Here is a 19,541-nt window from a genome sequence, read left to right as displayed (position 1 = left end):
CCGGCCGACTGATTGCCAGCACACGGCTAATGAGAGCTGATAATGAGTCATTAGCGGCGCCAGAGCGACGTGGCAGTGCGGAGCCTGGCAGGGACTCGCAGTGGAAAACGCTTCTGAGTGCGCGGGATAATGTTGGTTTGGACGACAAAGTCCCTTGGTGTGAACGGTGTCTTCCTTAGCGGCTTTTCATGGAATTACTTTACCATATCACAAAAAAAAATGCTACACCAGAAACATCGACATAAAAATAGACGAGTATATTCTAAAGAAAATAGCTACAAAAAACTGTTCTTCGTCAAGGAAACGTTGTAAAACGAGACACTTTGTACACGCCTAAAGACGACGTAATGTCAGTCATGACATATTAATGTCATGACACGTTTAATATCATGATGCAGTAATATCATGCCGGCCTTCTCCGCATCCGCGGCCAAAAGTCAACAACGCGCGCACGATGGAAGCACTCATCGTAAGTCCCTGCGGTGGCGTATCACTACTACAATACTGACAGTTGCGAAGTGAGTGAGTGAGGGGGGGGGGGGCGACCCGACCGAGTGACCAGCTGACTGGTCGAGGGGGACGGGGCGGGGAGGGGAGGGGCGAAATGGGGCAGTCGTCGGCGCCGTTACATGCCGAACGGCATGGTGGGCTCGCCGCGCCGCACCCGCGCCAGCGCCTCGCTCCAGAAGGCGCGCTGCTGCTCGAGCACCTGCATCTGCAGCGCGTGGCGCGCCTCCATCTGTTCGGCCTCCTGACGCATCAGGCGCATTTTGTACTCGTGCTCGAGCCGGCGCAGCTCCAGCTCTGCCGTCTCCGGGTCGCCGGCCGGCCTCTTGGTGCCGCGCCTCTCGGCGCCGGCCGGCTCCGGCACCGACGGCACCGGCCGCGGCCGGGACGTCGCCAGCGCGCTCAGACCCTGGCCCAGCGCGGCCGCCGCCGCCGCCGCCGCCTGGCTGTGCGCCGCCCCGCCGCCGTTCACCAGCCGATGCAGCTCGGGTAGGCCGGGTGGCGTCCAGAGGCCGGCCGCCGCCCGCCACTGCTCGGCGAGGGTGGCCAGGTGAGCTGCCTGCTGCGAGGTGGGCACCATGGACGGCTGCGGCGGCAGCGGCTGGTGCTGAGCCTGCTGCTGGTGCTGATTCTGCTGCTGCGCCTGCTGCTGTGTCTGCTGATTCTGCTGTGGCGTCTGCTGTGTCTGCTGCTGCTGCGGGGACGTCGACCGCATCTCCACTGCCAGGTAGTCGCTCGGAATGACGGGGTACACCTCCATCTCGTTGGAGGGCGACGGAGCGCTGCGGGACCGCTCGGGCGAGTCAGCGCGCGACGCGTTAGAGGCCTCCAGGTCAGAGAGGTCCACAGAGTCCTGCTTGATCGACAGCTGGCCGGCGATGTCCCATTTATCGCCAATGTTCGGCGCTGGAAACAGTAGAGCAGGGTCAGTCCGACCATAGAGCGCCGCAGACAGATCGTGTCATGCAAAAACGATCTGACCTGAGAATCAAGTCCAACAGTGAAGTAAGAACTGTCACATTACATACAGCTTCTGCAAACCACGTGACTTTGTGCGAAGTAGCACAGATAATCGTGTAAAATGACTGACGCCATGTGACGATGACCAACACCCCTGTCACCGCCGCTCGTCGTCTCACCTTTGGACTCGAACTCTGGCACGGCGTCCACCACCTCGCAGTGCAGGTCGAGCAGGCCCTCGAACTGTTCGGGCGCCAGCTGCGCGATCCTCCAGAGCACGCGGTCGATCTTGGTCGAGCCGCCGGTGGCCGCCGCCTCTCTGCCGGCATCCAGCGCCTTCTTGGTCTTCTGCTTCAGGTTCCAGTAGCACTTTTTCAGCTCTGTGACGCTGCGCTCCTGGGCGGGCCCGTTCATCTGGTTGAAGCGCTGCTGGACGTCGGCCCAGGCGGCCACCTTCTGTTCGATGGTGACGCCGTCCCCAGTGCGCGACTCGACCACGCCGCCGTGCCGCTCGATCAGCGAAACCAGCAGCTCCTTCTCGCGAAACGAGAAGTTGTATTTGCGCTGCCGCGTGGCCGGCAGTCCGACGGAGAGGGGAGTAGTGGGAGCCGGCGAGCTCACCAGACTGACGTCCAGGCCGGCCGGCAGGGTGACCGTGGCCACGTGCTGCGTGCCGCCGCCGTTCATCGTGTCTCCGACCCTGCGCCGACGGCGTAACGAGCGCCGAACGCCGACAGCCGCTATCCGACCGCCCTGGGGACGGAGAGCGCGGGAACACGCGGTGAGCAGTGAATCCAAGATTAAAACCAATGGGGTACTAACAGATGGCAAGGAAAGGAATAAAACAGATGTCAGATCAGGATGCACCCTAACAACATTTTAATCATATTCCAAATAAGGAGTGAGGCAGATGAGGACACGGCCTAAAATCAGGTCCGTTGGACTCACCAGTTGCCACTTCCAGTTAGGCATTCTTCCTCAGATGGCTATTAGAATGATAGGTAACAGGAAGATGCAGGATCTTTACTGAGGATAAAACTACAAAGCTGAATTCTGGAACATACAGGAAAAATCCAATCACTGGCTCATAAATAGGTGGATTAAATGTTTCTACATAAACATCAAATTCTACTTATAGTAATACTGAGGCAATTATGTTAAACTATAACTCACCTAAAGCTGACTCAAGAAAACTGCCATTGAAGGTCAATGACTTACCAAGTTAAAGTAGGTATTGTTTAAATTCCACAGATAATGAACCACCATGCTAACATTAAAAAAAATCAGTAAAAGTTACTGAAAATAACTGATAAATAAATTAAGCAATAAATGAAAAAATAAAAATACAATAGCTTTATACACCAGCGAAAACCAATAGACCCAGCCCAATTTAGCATGATCTCATCTAGATTTTTGTGTTTTCCAATAGCAGTGTGATAAACAGAAACATATTTAGTTTGGTTGCTTATCTATTTAAAATATTAATAGCAAACCAGGCTATTAGAGTCCAATTTGGAACAATGGTGAAATAATACTGATGAGATGCAAGAAGTACAATTACATGACTGATCACTTTGTTGGGTATCTCACACTTGATTTGCCATATCATTTATCTGCTATGTGAAAAACAGCTCAAAATATTCAAAACAAGAATAAAATAATTAAGAATAAACCAACAGAAAGGAATCAAGCCAATGATTTTGGCAATGGAGATAATCATAAATGATTGCAATTTGTAAACAACAGACAAATGACAATTTCCCATGAGTAGATTCAAGAGGAATTTGTTATTTAATTTGGCATTAAAGCAATTTATTACCTATATCATATGCATGTGATGATCATTTGAAAAAACAGCCCCTTACTACATATAAAATGAAAATGGCATAATATGCACAAAATGAGGCACATGGGTATCTATTTAGTTTGTCAACTGAGTCTTATAATGCAGCAAAACAAAACATACAAAACAAGAGGCTGAAAAATTACACACAAATAACAACAAGAATAATGTAAAAACTGGCATTAGTTGCCAAAAAAAGGGCAAACACAAACTAATATGTCCATGAAAGCCCAAATGCCAGGGATACTGATACTATTGACTTTGAGACTTGAGTAGGCATCAGTATGGACATATGAACATTGAACACATATGTTGCATATGTGTGATATCATGTTACATATGTGTGACATATGATATGTATTATGTAAACATAGGTACTTGTTCAGAGTTCAGGTACTTAAGTTTGATTTTGGACTGAAGACAAGAACTGAAGGATGACTGAAATAAGGGTAGAATTTGAAAACAGGGTGTCAGTGGGTATTTTTAGTTATGTGATTATTGGGATATTCTTCACCTCTTGGTGCCTTTAACAGTCTCAAATTGTCACGTGATTACGTCAAGCAAATTTCAAGATCCTTGATCCAATCGCCACAGGTGGCAGGCGCCTTTTTCAGATTCCACCAAAATAAGCAGGCCATGACCCAATTTTGGGCCAATTTTTCACATTCTGATCCATTGCATTATGTGACGTCCATTCTTTAGCTATCGTAAAATACAACAAATTACAAATGATAATTGTTGCCCACATCCTAACAACCTGGTGGTCCTGCCCCTGAAATCAAATTGAAAAGAATATACCCGAATTATGCAAAAATATCAACATCTAGTTAAGGCTTTACGCCAGTTCCAAATTGAAATTGGAATCGTAGCGCCTACGAGTCCCCCTCTTGGTCCCTTCTGTAAGAATCTTGGGTCCCTTCCTACCTCTGGAAACAGAAATGTTCAGTGGATGGTCGCCCCTAAACGTGAATCAGACAAATAAAATTATCACATATTTACACGTTATGACAGCACAAATTACAACGTAAAAATGTTATTTCCCAGCTAATTATCCGCAATTATTTGTCTCCAAATTATATCGCCAGGCGCCAGCCCTTGCGTGTAAAACGCTTTCGATTTCTGTTCATTCGGTAAAGTTTTGCACCGAACAAAGCGCTTTGAATGGAAAGCACACCAATCAAAACGCCAAACGCTGTTCAACAAGTTTCATGATTTGTTCGATCATAAACCTTGGTTTGCAAACGTTTTATTTTGAACACTATTAGCTCTTTCTGAAAACAAAGTTAAATTCAACCTTTTTGTAATTTTAGAGGACAGTGAGATAAAAATTATGTTTATTTTTTGAAGTTGTTCTTGTCAAAAAAGAATGGACGAGTTTCAAAATCAACTCATATACTTGCATTCAGAAAGTACAATATTTTTATAGTTTCGAAGTTTGTTTCGATTATTACGCACCAAAGACAAAAAACATCGTGAAATGCTAGCATTTATGTTCAATATAGGATACTAGTACTGCTTGATATGCGCTAAAAATAAAGAGCTTCACCGTCATTGGTCGAAGACCAACTACGACATTTGTGGGTTTTATTTAGTGAATACAATGATGCAATTTGCATGGCATGCGGAAACGCACACGTGATAGATGCGTCGTTGTGTGACTGCCTGCGGATTTTTGGAATGATTTCCGCAAATCAGTTGAGTTTATCTTAAAACTGTAAAAATTATAAAGCTGAAAGGGGAACTAATAAGCACGTTGCATGACGTGCATCGTATCACTTTGACTTGCTGACAGTTTCTGAATACTGTTTGTTATGCAATGTCTGTCTTCCACGATGAGATAGAAATAGAAGATTTTGAGTATGATGAGGAAACTGAAACTTTCAGCTACCCATGTCCTTGCGGTGACAAGTTCCTCATAACCAAGGTGAGATTTCCGTTGATTCAAATACTTTACAAAGCTATAATTGAGTAAACCCAAAAGTCTTTAATTTTAGAGTTGATTGGTTGTAACTCGTAGGAGCTGATGAAGCTGATAAATATGAAATATGGGCCAAAAACCAATCAAGATGAATTTCCTTTGAAGTTGATTAAACCCTCTATAAGTTGGGTTCAAGTTAACACATGACTGTGTTAATCAGGTGGGACAACTGCAAAGGGAGTTTGATGTGCTGAGTGTGTTCTGATGAAAAGAATGAACTGACATGTTGCTGTTGATATTAATGATCTCAATCTTCTTCCAGGAAGAATTGATTGCTGGCGAAGAAGTAGCTACTTGTCCATCCTGCTCACTAATTATCAGGGTCATCTATGATCAGGTATGCATTGCAATGCAATAGATAGGTATGTGCTTAGAATTTTTCAAGTCATTGGAGCATGCTCCTGAGTCCTGGCTGAACTGCTGACATTTTCATGCTTTAAGTCTTCAGAGGCTTAAAATTGTCAGTAACATACCTATGATATTCACCAAAGTTTTCCTGGTTGAGTTGTAATGATGAAGACTTTTGGAAAAAGTATGGGTTGTGGCAGTTTCAGTATTGCTGATGTGGTAATCCATTATTTATCTGTTTGAATGTGCATGCTACAGGTCTAAGGTGTTGTGGAATGTGGATGTTCAGTTTTTGTTCTTTTCTTTGCTGCTGTAAGAATGATATGCAGACTCAGAAGGCATTTGATCAATATGAGGATATGATTATCCAAATAGTGGCTCTGCCATTAGTTTGAACATAAACTGGTTAGTGGCCTTCAACAAAAAAAACGCACACACACACACATACAAGCTTTCCAGAAGAAGGGAAATCTATTATCGTACGTGAGTTCCGTTTTCTCCATTTCAGGATGACTTCCTAGAGGAGGAAGCCCCAGCCTCGGTGCCGGTATCTAAGCAGCTGCAGACCGCCTAAACGCCTGCTCACGTGCGTACGAGCGGCTGCCTTTCCTCAGTGACCGTATTACCGAGTCGTTGGACCTCCCACCGCAGCCATGGGCGGACGCGGGCGCGGCCGGGGGCGCGGTGCCAACATGTCGTTCAATGTGGAGGCGCTGGGTTTCGGCCGGGGCGAGGCGCTGCCGCAGGCGGCCGTGGCGCCGCCGCCCATCTTCCCTCCCCTGAGCACCAAACCTCTGCCGCTGGACGCCGACCTGCAGCAGGACTACATGCTGGTCATCAAGAAGGAGCTCTCCATCTTCTGGCACGACTCGCCGTCGTATGTCACCCCTCCGGCGGTGCGCGGCAGCATCGAGCGCTACTCGGACCGCTACCTGGATCAGGCGGCCGGCGGCGCGCAGGCTGACCGGCACACGGACCTCTCGCGGATACCGGCCGAACTCAAACTGGCCTCTGTGGCCGTGCGCAAGCGGCGGCGCGACCGGACCGGCCCGGCGCCGGCCAAGGCGGCGCGACGGGACGCGGACGTCACCAAGCGTCTGGAGAAGCTGGAGAAGAAGGAGACGGAGGGAGACGCCGAGGAGCGGACCGAGGAGAAGGAGGCCGGCCAGGAGTCGGACGAGGAGGTCGGAGAGACGGAGGACGTGGAGCTGGACGAGGGGACCGACTACATCCAGGACTACTTCGATAACGGGGAGGATTACCTGGACCCCGAGGATGACGCGCTGGAGGAGGGTCCCATCTTCTGACGCGCCGCCGTTGTGATACTTGTTTTAGGGGCCGGGGTACGCCATCCCCACCCCGTGTGTGGTGTCTGCATTGTCACTGTGTCTGTGTGAGCGGTGTGATGTCGCGTGTTGTCAGCCTTTCCCGGATACTGGTAGCATATTTTTCATGCCATGAAAACAATATTGTTTTGATGATTGTTGAATATTTCAGCTAACCGCTAAGTCAGTTTGAGATGCAAACTAGGCGATCTTTATTTTCCACCCGTAGGATTGCGAACTTGTGAACAGTACATAAACATTACTCCAAGATTTTTTAATATAATATAACATGTTGCATTGACAAACTATCTGTTTGACGGGACAAAAACGTAACTGTTTTCTGTGCCAATTTTTTCTTTGAGTAGAGGGGGGGGGGGGCAGGAACAGTCGCGAGCTCCTTTCCGGCTCGCTAGTGGAGCCTCGCCAACAAATAATCGTGTTACCCGATACGAACTGTGGCGACTGATGCCAAAGCATTTGCCCGTTTGCGTCGTTTGCGTATACCTGACATTCTGACAACCTCGGACGTCAAGCCCAGTGTCAGGTCATCTGAGGTCACGGAAATATTATATCATGCCTCGGTCACGTGACACGTATTATGGTCCTTTTAGGCCATAGATTTCGAATTCGATGTCATTTATGTCATTCGAGGTCATTTTGAGTTGTACTTAGCTTAGGTCAGGCCACTTTTAGGTCAAAAAAGGTCAAATTTTCAAGTTTAAGTTTTTCAACAAAAAAGGGGTTTATCAGATGCAGTTTGAGCTCAGGAACACGATGGTGCTATTTTTATTGGTGTATGATGTCAAATACCTACTGATAAATTGGTTTGAAAAATTTATTATTATGAAATTTTTTCTATAATGCGTATAACTTGGCCATTTTTAACCTCGGACGTCAAGCCCAGTGTCAGGTCATCTGAGGTCACGGAAATATTATATCATGCCTCGGTCACGTGACACGTATTATGGTCCTTTTAGGCCATAGATTTCGAATTCGATGTCATTTATGTCATTCGAGGTCATTTTGAGTTGTACTTAGCTTAGGTCAGGCCACTTTTAGGTCAAAAAGGGTCAAATTTTCAAGTTTAAGTTTTTCAACAAAAAAGGGGTTTATCAGATGCAGTTTGAGCTCAGGAACACGATGGTGCTATTTTTATTGGTGTATGATGTCAAATACCTACTGATAAATTGGTTTGAAAAATTTATTATTATGAAATTTTTGCTATAATGCGTATAACTTGGCCATTTTTTAAGATATCTGGCTAAAACTTGCTAGAGTAGGTCATAAGCATGTGTTCTATTACATATATTCCGGTTTTTACGAAAAGTCAAAAACTTAATGAAAGAAAGATAAAAATATCAATTTTGAATTTCAATATATATCATTTTAAAAATTTCAAAATTTTAAAATCCGAGATAACATTTTGATTGCGCAGTCTATTCTGAGTCCTCTCATGCAAAGAAATTGGAGCTAGCTTAAAGGTAGTGTGCCAGCTTTCCTGGACGTATGGAGTTAATGGCCCAGATAAGGAGAACCGGATTTTTAGAACTTATCCATACCTTCAAAACTCATGGAAACGTCTTAAATTCTTCAAATTTTGAGTACCCCAGTGCGAAATTCGCCCCGACGGGTTGTCGGTCGTACCCCAACCACATTTCACACCACTATGAACAATAAATGCACACACTGAAATCGCTATTACCGATAGGCTCATCCAATCAAGTTTCGATAAACCCGTTCATCATCATCTCCTGCGGTTTCGAACACGCCTGTTAGGTGGTGCGGTAGACCGCGCCCAAAGCCAGGGCCCCGGTAACGTGAGGTAGCCGAGTCGGGGCAGCGTGCGCTGACCCAAGCCGGGGCCGCGCGTCCTCCCGGTGTCATGTGATAGCCCGGGGCTGCCCGCGGGGATGCGGTAGACCGCGCCCAAAGCTGCGGCCCCGGCTTGGGTCAGCGCACGCTGCCCCGACTCGGCTACCTCACGTTACCGGGGCCCTGGCTTTGGGCGCGGCTTCTGCTCATACTTTGTGGTGCGGTGGTGGTGCGTCGGGCCGCGCGCTCTGACTTCGGCCAAGAAAAATGCGTCAGCTGATCATTGTCATTTCTGCCACTTGCGTGTGGTGAAATGGGGTCATAACTTAGGAGACGGCTTTTTCATATCAATTATTTTACATAAAATCATATTTCAAACCATAAATAATGTTCGACAGCCAAATAAAAGAAACAATACCAATACAGGCTTACAGTTTAAGGCTCGACATTGTGTTGTCTACGATTAGACAGCTGATAACTCATTCCCGTACGTCGTAACTCTATAATGACCTTTGCTTATTGTCACATGTGCGCCGCATTCGCGATTGTTGCCGACGCCTGTTTGCAGGTCAGCCCACTACAGTTGTTATACATATCGAAAAACCGATAAACTTTTAGGCGAAAAAGGCAATATTCCAGGCCCATTTTTGATTTTCTTTGCGATATTAGGTAAAAACAGAAGCTTCTTATCCTAGGAAAAATAAAATGGGAAATCTTTCAAAGGTGGCACACTACCTTTAAAAACTGAGCTCTTGGGAGCGATTGCCGTGGTTCCATGTAATGCGTCGAAATCGGCCGAACATGACGTCACTCTGACGTCATTTACGGCCGACCTATGGTAGCTACGAAGTTCAAATTTTGACACAAGGTGTGACATTGATGCCGCCGAAGGTACTGAAAGTTTCGCGTCGATACGTCAAGCGATTTAGAAGTTATTGCAGAAAAAAGGGAGGGGCGCGGGTTCACCCGCCCCCGCTAGGGGGGGGGGGGGTGCCCCTCCCGTTTTTCGCAAATAACGTCTAAACGCGTTAACCCTCGCCCGTATTGTTGTTTTGCCAGCCGGGGGCGGGGGCGTCAACCCTCCCCCCCCCGCCCATTGTCGTTTCGCCCCTGATCGAGCTAGAGCTTCGCGGAAAAAACGAGAGTGCTGCCCGTGACGAAAGGAAGCCGATGATACCCAATTTTAAGGTCCTAGGTCATTCGTTGACCTTCCCAAGTCAGGTCAATGATCCAAAAGTCGGGAACAGCGGGACCTGTTAGCAGTTAGAACGTCGTTAAGTGTGGCTGCGATGGGATTTTTCGGGGTGCTGATCACGAATATCATGTTATTTTTTATCACAGATGATGTCCTCATGCATTTAGGCCAGGTCGGGTCAGGTCAGGTCAGGTCAACCAGTAGGGGCTGACCTGATACTTCTACGGTACGGATGCCTGCCGGGTATCCGTAGTAGGTGTCAGCTGCCTAGCATGTTACCGTAGCATGTTACGAAGGTGCCAAAACTAAAGCTCAAATGGTGGCTAAGTTCGAATTGAGCTCCAAAAACTAGCCTAGAAACATGTAAAACTCGAAAAAGTGAACCGAGGTCATCAAAGGTCAGTGACCTGACCTGACCTTCAGGTGACCTTGACACCCACCCTAATGCATGGGACCAACTTTTTACAACTTTTTATAACTTTTTATAGACAGCAATAAAAACATCTTGAATGTGTTCAGCCCAACAACACGGTTCGACTGGTATGCAGCATGACCTCTCCGGTCAGGTCATGACCTTGGCCTTGGGTCAAATTTTCAACTTGACTTCAAGGTCATACTATAGTGCATTCGAAGCGCCTCGGTGAGAGAAACACGACGCCGGGAAAATCAAGACATTCTAAGCTTGGGGTGAAAAGTAGTTGCAGAAAAAAGGTTTTCCGCAAAAACGTCAGTTTTGAGTCTTTGCCAGGGGGATAAACCAGTGACCTTAGGTCAATCCTGAGGTCATGTGTCCGCTAGAGCTTTAAAGGGGCTATCGAAAGGGCCTTTTGCAGCGCTGTGGCTGTAGGTATCTTTATTCGTTCCAGAGTTATCCGAAGGTAACGAGATCCGGCGCAGTTTGAACGTTTGAGGCCAACCATAGCATTTGAGATGTCACAAGAACTATCTGGGTTTGGCGTTCATAGGTCATCATAGGTCACCAATGATATATAAATGTTTGATATCATATAGGTACCTACCCATATTTGATACCAGGGCTGCGGAGTAAATGGATTTTAGGGTGACTCCGACTCCGACCCCGGCTTCAAAAATCGACTCAGACTCCGACTCCGGACGGTTCTTAACCCGCGCGGGGCTGGGGTCTCTAGCCGAACGCGCGGGGCTGGGGGGGGGTAAATTTTACCCCCCCCCCCCTGTTATCTCCCGAACTAATGGTCCGATTTGGAAAATTCAAACGCCAATCGAAAGATCTCATCACGAACAACTAAAAACATGTACTTAATTTAAAGTTTGAGGTCAAGAGAGAGAGAGAGAGAGAGAGATCCCTTTATTGGCAGACTCTGGGTCCATAAGAAGTAACACACAATGATGATGACGTGACAATCATATGATGATGACGGTATGAAGATGACATGGGTACATGACCAACATCAGCAGCGATCAACAACCACACAATGCTGCAGTCCACACTTTACGCATAGGAGATGTGTGGGCGATATCACTGTAATACAGTGTAGACATTATTCGGTTTTCTGACTTTTTCAAACGCGACATGAAATTCCACACAGCTCTGCGGTAGGTCGCATCAAAGCCATCTATGTGTCCTTGCGCAAACATTCCAGAGGCACTACAATATTTAGGGTAGCCTAAAAACATTCTAGCAGCGTTATTGAAACACACTTTAAATTTCCGAAGAACCGATGCATGAAACGAGTGCCATAAATGCATGTAGCTGATGTTAGAACAATATGCATTGTACAAATACTTTTTAACCGAATATGTACATAAAGCGAATTTACGACTCAATGAATTGGCACGACAACACAGTGATCGGTACTGATGACAAATCTCGACATTGTCCACTTTGGTTCGTGTGCTCGAAATGTGGTATCCAAGATACTTATATTCGTCGACATATGAAAGCACACTATTGCACAATGATATCTTAGGGAGTGATAGATTTCGAAGACTCACGGGAAGCATGGCCATGCAGACTGTCTTTTTAGTATTGAATAGAATGTCATGATCTTTCGCATACTCGGAGCAAATGTTCAGCAATTTTTGAAGCCCAAAAGGCGTAGGCGAAAGAATGACCATATCATCTGCATAATAGAGATGGTTGAGACTACCTAGATAATGGCACCCCACGCCACTTTGTCAAGGTCAAGGGTACAAATTGCAAGTTTCTACAGTATCGGCCTTGCACCGTAGTTGCCGAAGAATGGAGTCATGGACTGAGACTGATTGCCCAAAACGTGTTCTTAGGCTACCAAGACAATATTCGTTGCATACAATATCATTCAGAGGTCAAGGTCAAGGTCAGGTCAGGTCAGGTCACCAAAAAACAAAATATAGAAAAGGGCATGTGCGACACATGTTTTATGGGTCATTTTACTCATAGAATTCAATAGGCACACTCAATAAGTGATATGGACCACCTCTGGATGAATTTCAGGTCGAGGTCAGGTCAAGGTCAGGTCAAGTGAGGTCAAATTTTGAAGTTGGTTGTTAAGGCCTAAAAAGGTGTCTATCTGATGCAGTTTTTCACGGCGAATCGAATGGTGCTATTTTTGTTTCCGTACGAGGTCTAGAACTTCCAAAAAAAATCATTTTTCAAAATTTTGTGTGTCGTGACGTCATAAAATTTTTAATATCTCCCACATTTTTGAACCGATTCTTCTAGAAATTGGTATGTAGGTGCACATAGACCACTTCTCTGACACATATTCCGGTTTTTTCGATACACTCAAAATTTTGGATTTTATAATTATTTTCCCAAAAAAGTCAGTTTTTTTTAAAATTTGGGCCAAAATCCAAAATTTTCAAAAAACCGAGATAGCCATTTGATAGACAAAGTAGAATTACGTATAATCTTTTTTGTTACGTCTTGATTCCTTTAAAAATGAAGATGTTAGCGGCGTTTGAAATTTTGCCGTTTTTGAGGCGAAAATGGCGAACATGACGTCACTAAAACGTCAATTTCTCAAAAAATTTCCGACGGATTTCGCTCAAATTTTCAGGGAACGTGTCAAATTGATGTAAGAAAAGGTACTGAAAGTTTGTTTTTGAGATATTGCAAAAATTCGCAAGGGGGGTAAAATTTACCCCCCAGCCCCGCGCGGGTTAACCCTCGCCGGCACAGGCCATTTTGCGTCCTTCGACGGCACAGGGGGGGGGGGGTACGACCCCCCTCGCATTTGGCCCCTGATCGAGCTAGAGCTTCGCGGAAAAACGAGCGTGCTGCCCGTCACGAGAGGAAGCCGATGATACCCAATTTTTAAAATCCTAGGTCATCGGTTGACCTTCCAGGTCAGGTCAATGACCCAAAAGTCGGGAAGATCGGGGCCTGTTAGAAAGTCGTAAAGTGTGGCTGCTATGGGGGTTTTGGGGTGCTGAGCACGAATATCGTGTTAGTTTTGATCACAGATGATGTCATTGAGCAGACCAGGTCGGGTCAGGTCAGGTCAGGTCAACCAGTAGGGGTCGTGACGGGTATTCGTAGTACGTGTCAACCACCTCTGACAGCTTCAACATGTTACGATTACGAAGGCACCAAAACTACTTCGTATATGTTCAAATGGCTGCTAAATTCGAATTCAGCTCCAAAAACTAGCCTAGAAACATGTAAAACTCGAAAAAGTGGACCGAGGTCACCAAAGTTCAGTGACCTGACCTGACCTTCAGGTGACCTTGACATCAACCCAAATGCATGAGAGCAACATCAAACTACATGTTTGAACGTTTGAAACTACGAAAAGCTTGCAAACGCGCGGCTAATGCAAGCCGACATACGCCGAATCGCGATTCCGGCCAAACATGGTCTTGGAAAAGAGGTCACAGCCACAGGTCAAAGGTCATTTGGGTCAGGGTTATGAAATTTTCAGGGTAGCTGGTAGGTGTAAAAATGTTTAATGCGAGGGTACTGAAAGTTTCGTCGCGATCAATCTCTTTTTACTTGAGCTATTCGCGAAAAACCTTAGGGGGCGCATTAACCCCCCTGTGACGGCGAGGGTTAACCCGCGCACCGTTGGGGTCTGCCGAGCAACGCGCCCCGCGTTGGGGGGCATTTTGCCCCCCCCCCCCCCCTCCCCCAAATATCTCGTAAACCACGCAGCATAGCAACAAGCAGCAAACGGCGTTGGATAGCCCCAACGAGGAACTACCTTGTGACCCAATTTCATTGACCTCGGTCAAACAGATGACGTCACAGGTCAGGTCAAATGTCGAATGTTCACCGCTTACAGGTATTCCAAAAAACGTGTTGTAAAATGGAGTAAAATGCATGTCATTGTAATTCATCGATAGGAAATTGTTCTTCCGACACATATTTGGTATTTGAGGTCACTGATACGAGGTCAGGTCACTGAGTCGATATGAAAATGTCATGTGATGCATGTTTTATGGTCCATTTTACATGCGATTATGTGGGTCAAGCAGCCTTTGGGGCCAGTTTATGTTATGTTCTGGTCAAGGTCAGGTCAAATTAGGTCAAATAACTTGATATTTTTGCATAAAATGGGTATCGATTCGATGCAGCTCGTCACGAGGAGTCTAATGGTGGTCTTTCTTTGCACTACGTGATCTAGAATTGCTAAAAATTGTGCTAAAAATTTGACGTTTCCAATTTTGAACAGTTTTTTTCGCTATAATTTGACCAAAAAAGGAGATATCGTTCTGAAATTTGGTATGTAGATAGAGCGCAGGGATTATCGTGTATATTCCGTTTTTTCGAAATTAAAAAAACACTGGATTTTTTGCTATTTTATTTTAAAAAAACATTTTTTTTTTATTTTGGGGGATCAAAATCACAACTTTTGAAATTCCAAGATAGCAGTTTTGTAGCGCCGTCCTTTCTCTATACACAGTACACGACCACATAAAGAACTTTGATATTGCTTGGGGACCCTCCCACCTTAACATTAGATTTGGGTTGAGATAGCCAAAATGGGGTCCCTGGCTCACAATTACCGGTTTTGGCACTCACAACATCGAGAAATGCCTTAAATCGGAAATATTGAATTTCAAAATTGCAGCATTTTGATTCAGAGGGGCTAATGCATATAGGAATATCCCTCTGAATGTGTGACGTCAGTGCAGATATCTAACGATTTTTAAATGTTTGACTAAAACGTTTTGTAGCACGCAGTGGTATATGCTGCTTTGCACGCAACAAGTGCCGCACTTTCAGCTGCCAAACTATTGCTTCCAAATAAAGTCGCTAGGAACAGCGGAGATCCCAAAAGTAAACAAAAGTAAAAGTCTAATATCTTGAAAACCGGTGAATATTTTCGGTGAAATTTGGTAGATATTCGTTTTCGCTCTTTCTGAACCGAGCGACATCACTTTCATGCCAATTCATAAACTTTTTTGAAGGTGGGAGGGTCCTTTTAACTGTAGCTTTTGTGAACGTTTCAAGATGTCATGTTTTTTGCTCATTTTTGCTCGAACATGACCTCCGGTTGACCTCAATAATTCCTGACCTAAGGTTACCTAAGACTTGTTAACTCGACTCCGGAGTCGGAGTCGGTAAGATTTTGGCGACTCCGACTCCGACTCCGGGCAGAACTGTCGACTCCGACCGACTCCAACTCTGACTTGTTTGATACATTCTTTAATCGTTAGCAGTCGCGGGAAGTATCAAAGAAATCACTCATTTCGTACACACATATACCTACCCACCTACAGCTAGGTCGAACATTTACTTTTTCTTGAGCTAAGGTCTTAACGTTGCCCGGTGACCTGATCCTGTCGAGTGACCTGACCCGACGCTTAATTTGTTGCGACGCTTCGGGGAGATTCCGACTCCGATTGCCTGCCCCTCAAGACGGTGAACGGTGCGTCTTGGGTGACCCCAGATTTGGACTATGCTCTATACTGAAAGCGCACTGTTTTTAATCTGCGAGTTGCTGGGGGGGGGGGGGGGGCGTTAAACGCCCCCACTTTTTTCGCCGGGCCATAGCATAAAAACGGCGCGCCACAGGCGCGCCAAATTTTCGGTGCCTGTAGGGAATTGAATGAAGTGTATTGTGACAAAGTTTCAAAAAAATCGGTCGGAAAATTTTTGAGATATCGTTTTGACAGAGTTTATGACGAGAGGCGCCCATTGCGAAGTCCTGAAGTCCATGCTACTGAAAGCCCGATTTCAGGTGTTTGACCTGACCTTGACCCGACCTGTGATCTCAAAATTCAACTTTAAAGTACTCATCTGAAGCGTCTCGTCGCGTTCTTTCGTTTGCCGCCTCGTGCGTTTCGCTGCGCCTATTGGTTCTCGAGTTATCGGCTGGGGGCGTTTAACGCCCCCCCCCCCCCAGCAAACGGTGGGTGGCGAAACACCCCAGCAACTGCCGGGTTAAGAAGCGATATTACAAGCACCCGTTCCTTTTGGGCCAGCTCCCGTTAGAGAGGTGTTTGGAGTATTTTGACCGAGTTCTTAGACGGGACACCATACAGCATAACCGCTGATTGTTGTTCCCGGAAAAGTGGCAATGGTCGATTCGTTTTATCATTCTGGCTAGCTGAAATTACGGCCAAAGGGAAGGGTGCTACTGCTGACTGCTGAACACTCGGGATATTGCAGCTCGGCACCCGCATTGTGTAGAAGACTGTCCGGGATGCGGTCCTTCCGTTTTTCAAACGATTTACGTTCCCTGTACCTAATTATTTTTTCGAGGCCACTATTCCCCTGTGACTATCTCTGGGCGGCCATTGGTCATCTTCACCTGACCCTCCGGTCCGCTCCCGTCCCTCTGAGTACAATGGCGTCCAGCGCCGCGGGCAGTCCGCTGCTCCTCCCTCCGTCCACCCATGGCGTGTTTGCCGTGGGTGGACGGAGGGAGGACCTCCCTCCCGACCCGCCCGAGAGTTAGTCGATCCGACAGGGCACTTCTTGTGTTGTCGGCCGACGCCAGTGCCTAATTTCCAGATGCCTGCTCCGGCCAGTCACTTTGCTCAACAGGCCGTAACGGGGGAGACGGCGCGGCCCCGCGCGACTGCTCGGCTCCGGTTAAGGCGCCGTGCGTCACACCACGCCGCAACCGCGCCGCTGACGCCGCGCTAACCACCTGCTACATGCTCAAGGACAGAGAGGCTGACCAGTGACCACTGGGTGCTGACCGGGGACATGGCAGGGGCGGATCATGGACGTATCTTAGGGTAAAACAGGGGATCGACGAGCCACTGGGAGTGAAAAGGGGAAGTCGAGCCTACAGTAAGCGGGAAAGAGAGATTTGGATACCCACAAGAGACTTTGGATACTAAAATGAATTTTCTCATTTTCAGCTCTTCAGATTTTTTTTTCTCAAAGAACAGATCAAGCAGTTGTTGAAGTTGTTCCAATTGTGGCATCGTTATCCACTCTGTGGAGTGTGGTATAGAGCAAGAAGACTGTTTTGAAGTCGGATCGGTCCTTTCTTTACTTCTAGCTTGAATGCGCCGCCCTGCATATTCCTCTTTCGTTTGGGCTTCATTGAGGCGCGTCCTTTCTCTGTCATTGCCTGCGCTTCGCTTCGATGTTTGTCCGTCTCCGCCTCCGTCCATTGTGAGATGCTGGGGGAAGGTAGACTGTGCCGCATGGCCTATGTGCCGTGCGGGACAGCCTAAGCAGACTCCGACCGCCGCTGCTGGCCTGCTGAGAGGCAGGCGCCAGTGGTCGTCCCATTGTCTCCGACGATCGTCCCAGTAGCCTCAGGAGTCGGCGGTTAACACCCAGCTGCTGTTGGTTACAAATTCGATATTTGAGTTCGGAGTCCGTGCAGTCTACATGATCTGAGGACTGGGATAGCAGCTCTGTACTGTCCCCGCCGTCCGCCGGCGCGTCCCGCTGGCCCGTCCGTCTCCCAGCGGCCCATCTCCCGGCCCATCTCCGCCGGCCGTCGGTCGTCGCTGCCGACGGGCCCCTATCAGTGCGCCGCGCGCCGTGGCGTTTCCGGCGCGTCGGCGCGCCGCATTCATCGCCGGCGCTAATTATGATGTCTATCGGCGCCTGGGCGGCAATATCGCCGCACTCCGATGCCGCGCTGCTTTGTGCCAGTCGATAATGAAAAGTCGCCACGTGTCCGGGGGAATTCGGCGCGGCGCCGGCCGTCGCTCGGAGCGCGCGCTTCCTGCGGGCCCGGGCCGAGCGCGCGCCGCCGTTGTCATGGTGATCTCCGGCGCGAGTAAAGACGGAAGTGAGCTGAGGGCGAGCCGGAAGCGGCGCCGGCTGCTGGCGAGGGCTGTGACGGCGGCTGTGACAGCCGGGAGGGGTGTGACGCCGCGGCCGACGGCTCGGTGCAGAGCGCCGCTGCTCACAGTCGGACACCAATGGGTGTCGCAGAGGGAGGCCACTCGGACAGAGAGCCTCTCAGCGTCATGAGAGAGGGCCTCCTGGAGAGCCGCCGAGTGGCGCTCGACACATCAATCAGACGATATGGCGCACTCGCGCTAAATTGTTGTGGGTGCTTCACACGTCGAGAGTGAAAAGAACGCTGAAAGGGCAACGCCATGAGGCATGGTTTATTTATTTGAACCGGCACAATATAGGGCGTAGTGTATACCCGGCCCTTTTTTGGCTAGATTGCATTGGTAATTGAAAACGACGCAATGTCCTTTAGCTTCCGCGCTACTCGTAGGTTATAGTTGCATAAGACATTTAAAAATCATTCCTTATGATGTAGGTATTCGGGGAGAGGATAGGTTCTAGGTAATCACTTCCAGCGGCCTGGTGGACTGTTCACTGTTTCATCTCTCTGCGTCGTCCCTACATCCTATAGCGGCTTAGCTGTCAGCGGTGCCCCTCCGCCCTGGCGGACCGCGGGGTTGGTTCGTGTCGTTCGTATTCCGGTCACGGGTGCCCGACTGATCTCATCTGTCAGTCGGCGGCCGCCGCGAGACACGGCACGACGTCTTCCGCCGCCCAGAGGGTGTTTTTCAGCGGACAGCTCTGGAGCCAGCTCGTCACTGTTTCCTGCTGCCGTCCTCAGTTTTGAGGTTCAACATGCAATAAGAATTCATTGTAATGCGGAACAGAAACACGTAGCCGCATCTTTGCTAAATCAAGCACGCTTATCACCTGCATATATGGTGCCAAAACGATTATATAAGATGGATTAAGTTGTTTCTTGGTAGCAAGCCGCCATTATATATACATATTGTACCCACTTCCCAAAACGAGTGGGTCTGGTCCCGGAGTAGCCAAACGAGTTTGGCACACACTGCACTGAAACTTGTCCCCGGCTGGACGCTCCAGTTTAGAAGGACGCGTTGAGTTGTTCGGTCTGCTCGCAGCGGACGCAGTTTCTGTGGCCGCTGTTATCCCCCACCGTCGTTCGTCCGCTGATGACTGCCGTCCCCGGTCGCTAACTGTCCGACCGCCCCACCTTAATCACAGCGCCCACCGCAGCTAAAACGTCCGAGCGCCATCGCCCGCTGAGCTATGGGGTACCGAAATGACGCCCACGGCCGGCCTCTGAGTGAGACGGCCGCCGGCTCGGACCCGTTTGTGTCCGTCGTGCATCAGACAGCAACAGAGCCGCCGCGGTCGGCGATGGATGGCCCGCCGCCGGCCTCTCAGGGGTCAGCTCGCCGAGACGGATG

The 19,541-nt window shown here is 48.1% G+C and overlaps 2 protein-coding genes across 2 annotated transcripts; one reads left to right on the top strand and one right to left on the bottom strand.

The window, feature by feature from the left end:
* Positions 1-242: 242 nt before the first annotated feature.
* Positions 243-4,439, bottom strand: LOC122387298. Its single transcript, XM_043377399.1, has 3 exons — positions 4,235-4,439; positions 1,647-2,220; positions 243-1,413 (listed from the first exon to the last, which is right to left on the bottom strand). The coding sequence occupies exons 2-3, from the start codon at positions 2,152-2,154 to the stop codon at positions 626-628; spliced, it is 1,296 nt and encodes a 431-aa protein (XP_043233334.1). The 5' UTR covers positions 2,155-2,220; positions 4,235-4,439; the 3' UTR covers positions 243-625.
* Positions 4,440-4,747: 308 nt separating this feature from the next.
* LOC122387291 (DNA-directed RNA polymerase III subunit RPC7-like) lies at positions 4,748-7,266 on the top strand. The gene is made up of 3 exons (XM_043377391.1): positions 4,748-5,234; positions 5,551-5,625; positions 6,145-7,266. The coding sequence occupies exon 3, from the start codon at positions 6,290-6,292 to the stop codon at positions 6,941-6,943; it is 654 nt and encodes a 217-aa protein (XP_043233326.1). The 5' UTR covers positions 4,748-5,234; positions 5,551-5,625; positions 6,145-6,289; the 3' UTR covers positions 6,944-7,266.
* Positions 7,267-19,541: the final 12,275 nt, after the last annotated feature.

This window comes from Amphibalanus amphitrite, unplaced genomic scaffold, assembly GCF_019059575.1.
Source record: "Amphibalanus amphitrite isolate SeventyFive unplaced genomic scaffold, NRLGWU_Aamphi_draft 000016F_arrow, whole genome shotgun sequence".
Lineage (NCBI taxonomy): Eukaryota > Metazoa > Arthropoda > Thecostraca > Balanomorpha > Balanidae > Amphibalanus > Amphibalanus amphitrite.
The sequence above is the reverse complement of the archived record's forward strand: the minus strand, read 5'-3'. Positions and strand labels throughout refer to the sequence as shown.

Excerpts from the sequence above, each read along its gene's own strand:
- LOC122387298 (XM_043377399.1), bottom strand. The coding sequence starts at position 2,154 with ATGAACGGCGGCGGCACGCAGCACGTGGCCACGGTCACCCTGCCGGCC. Across the intron at positions 1,414-1,646 it reads GCCAGAGTTCGAGTCCAAAG|CGCCGAACATTGGCGATAAA; the intron begins GTGAGACGACGA and ends TACTGTTTCCAG.
- LOC122387291 (XM_043377391.1), top strand. The coding sequence starts at position 6,290 with ATGGGCGGACGCGGGCGCGGCCGGGGGCGCGGTGCCAACATGTCGTTC.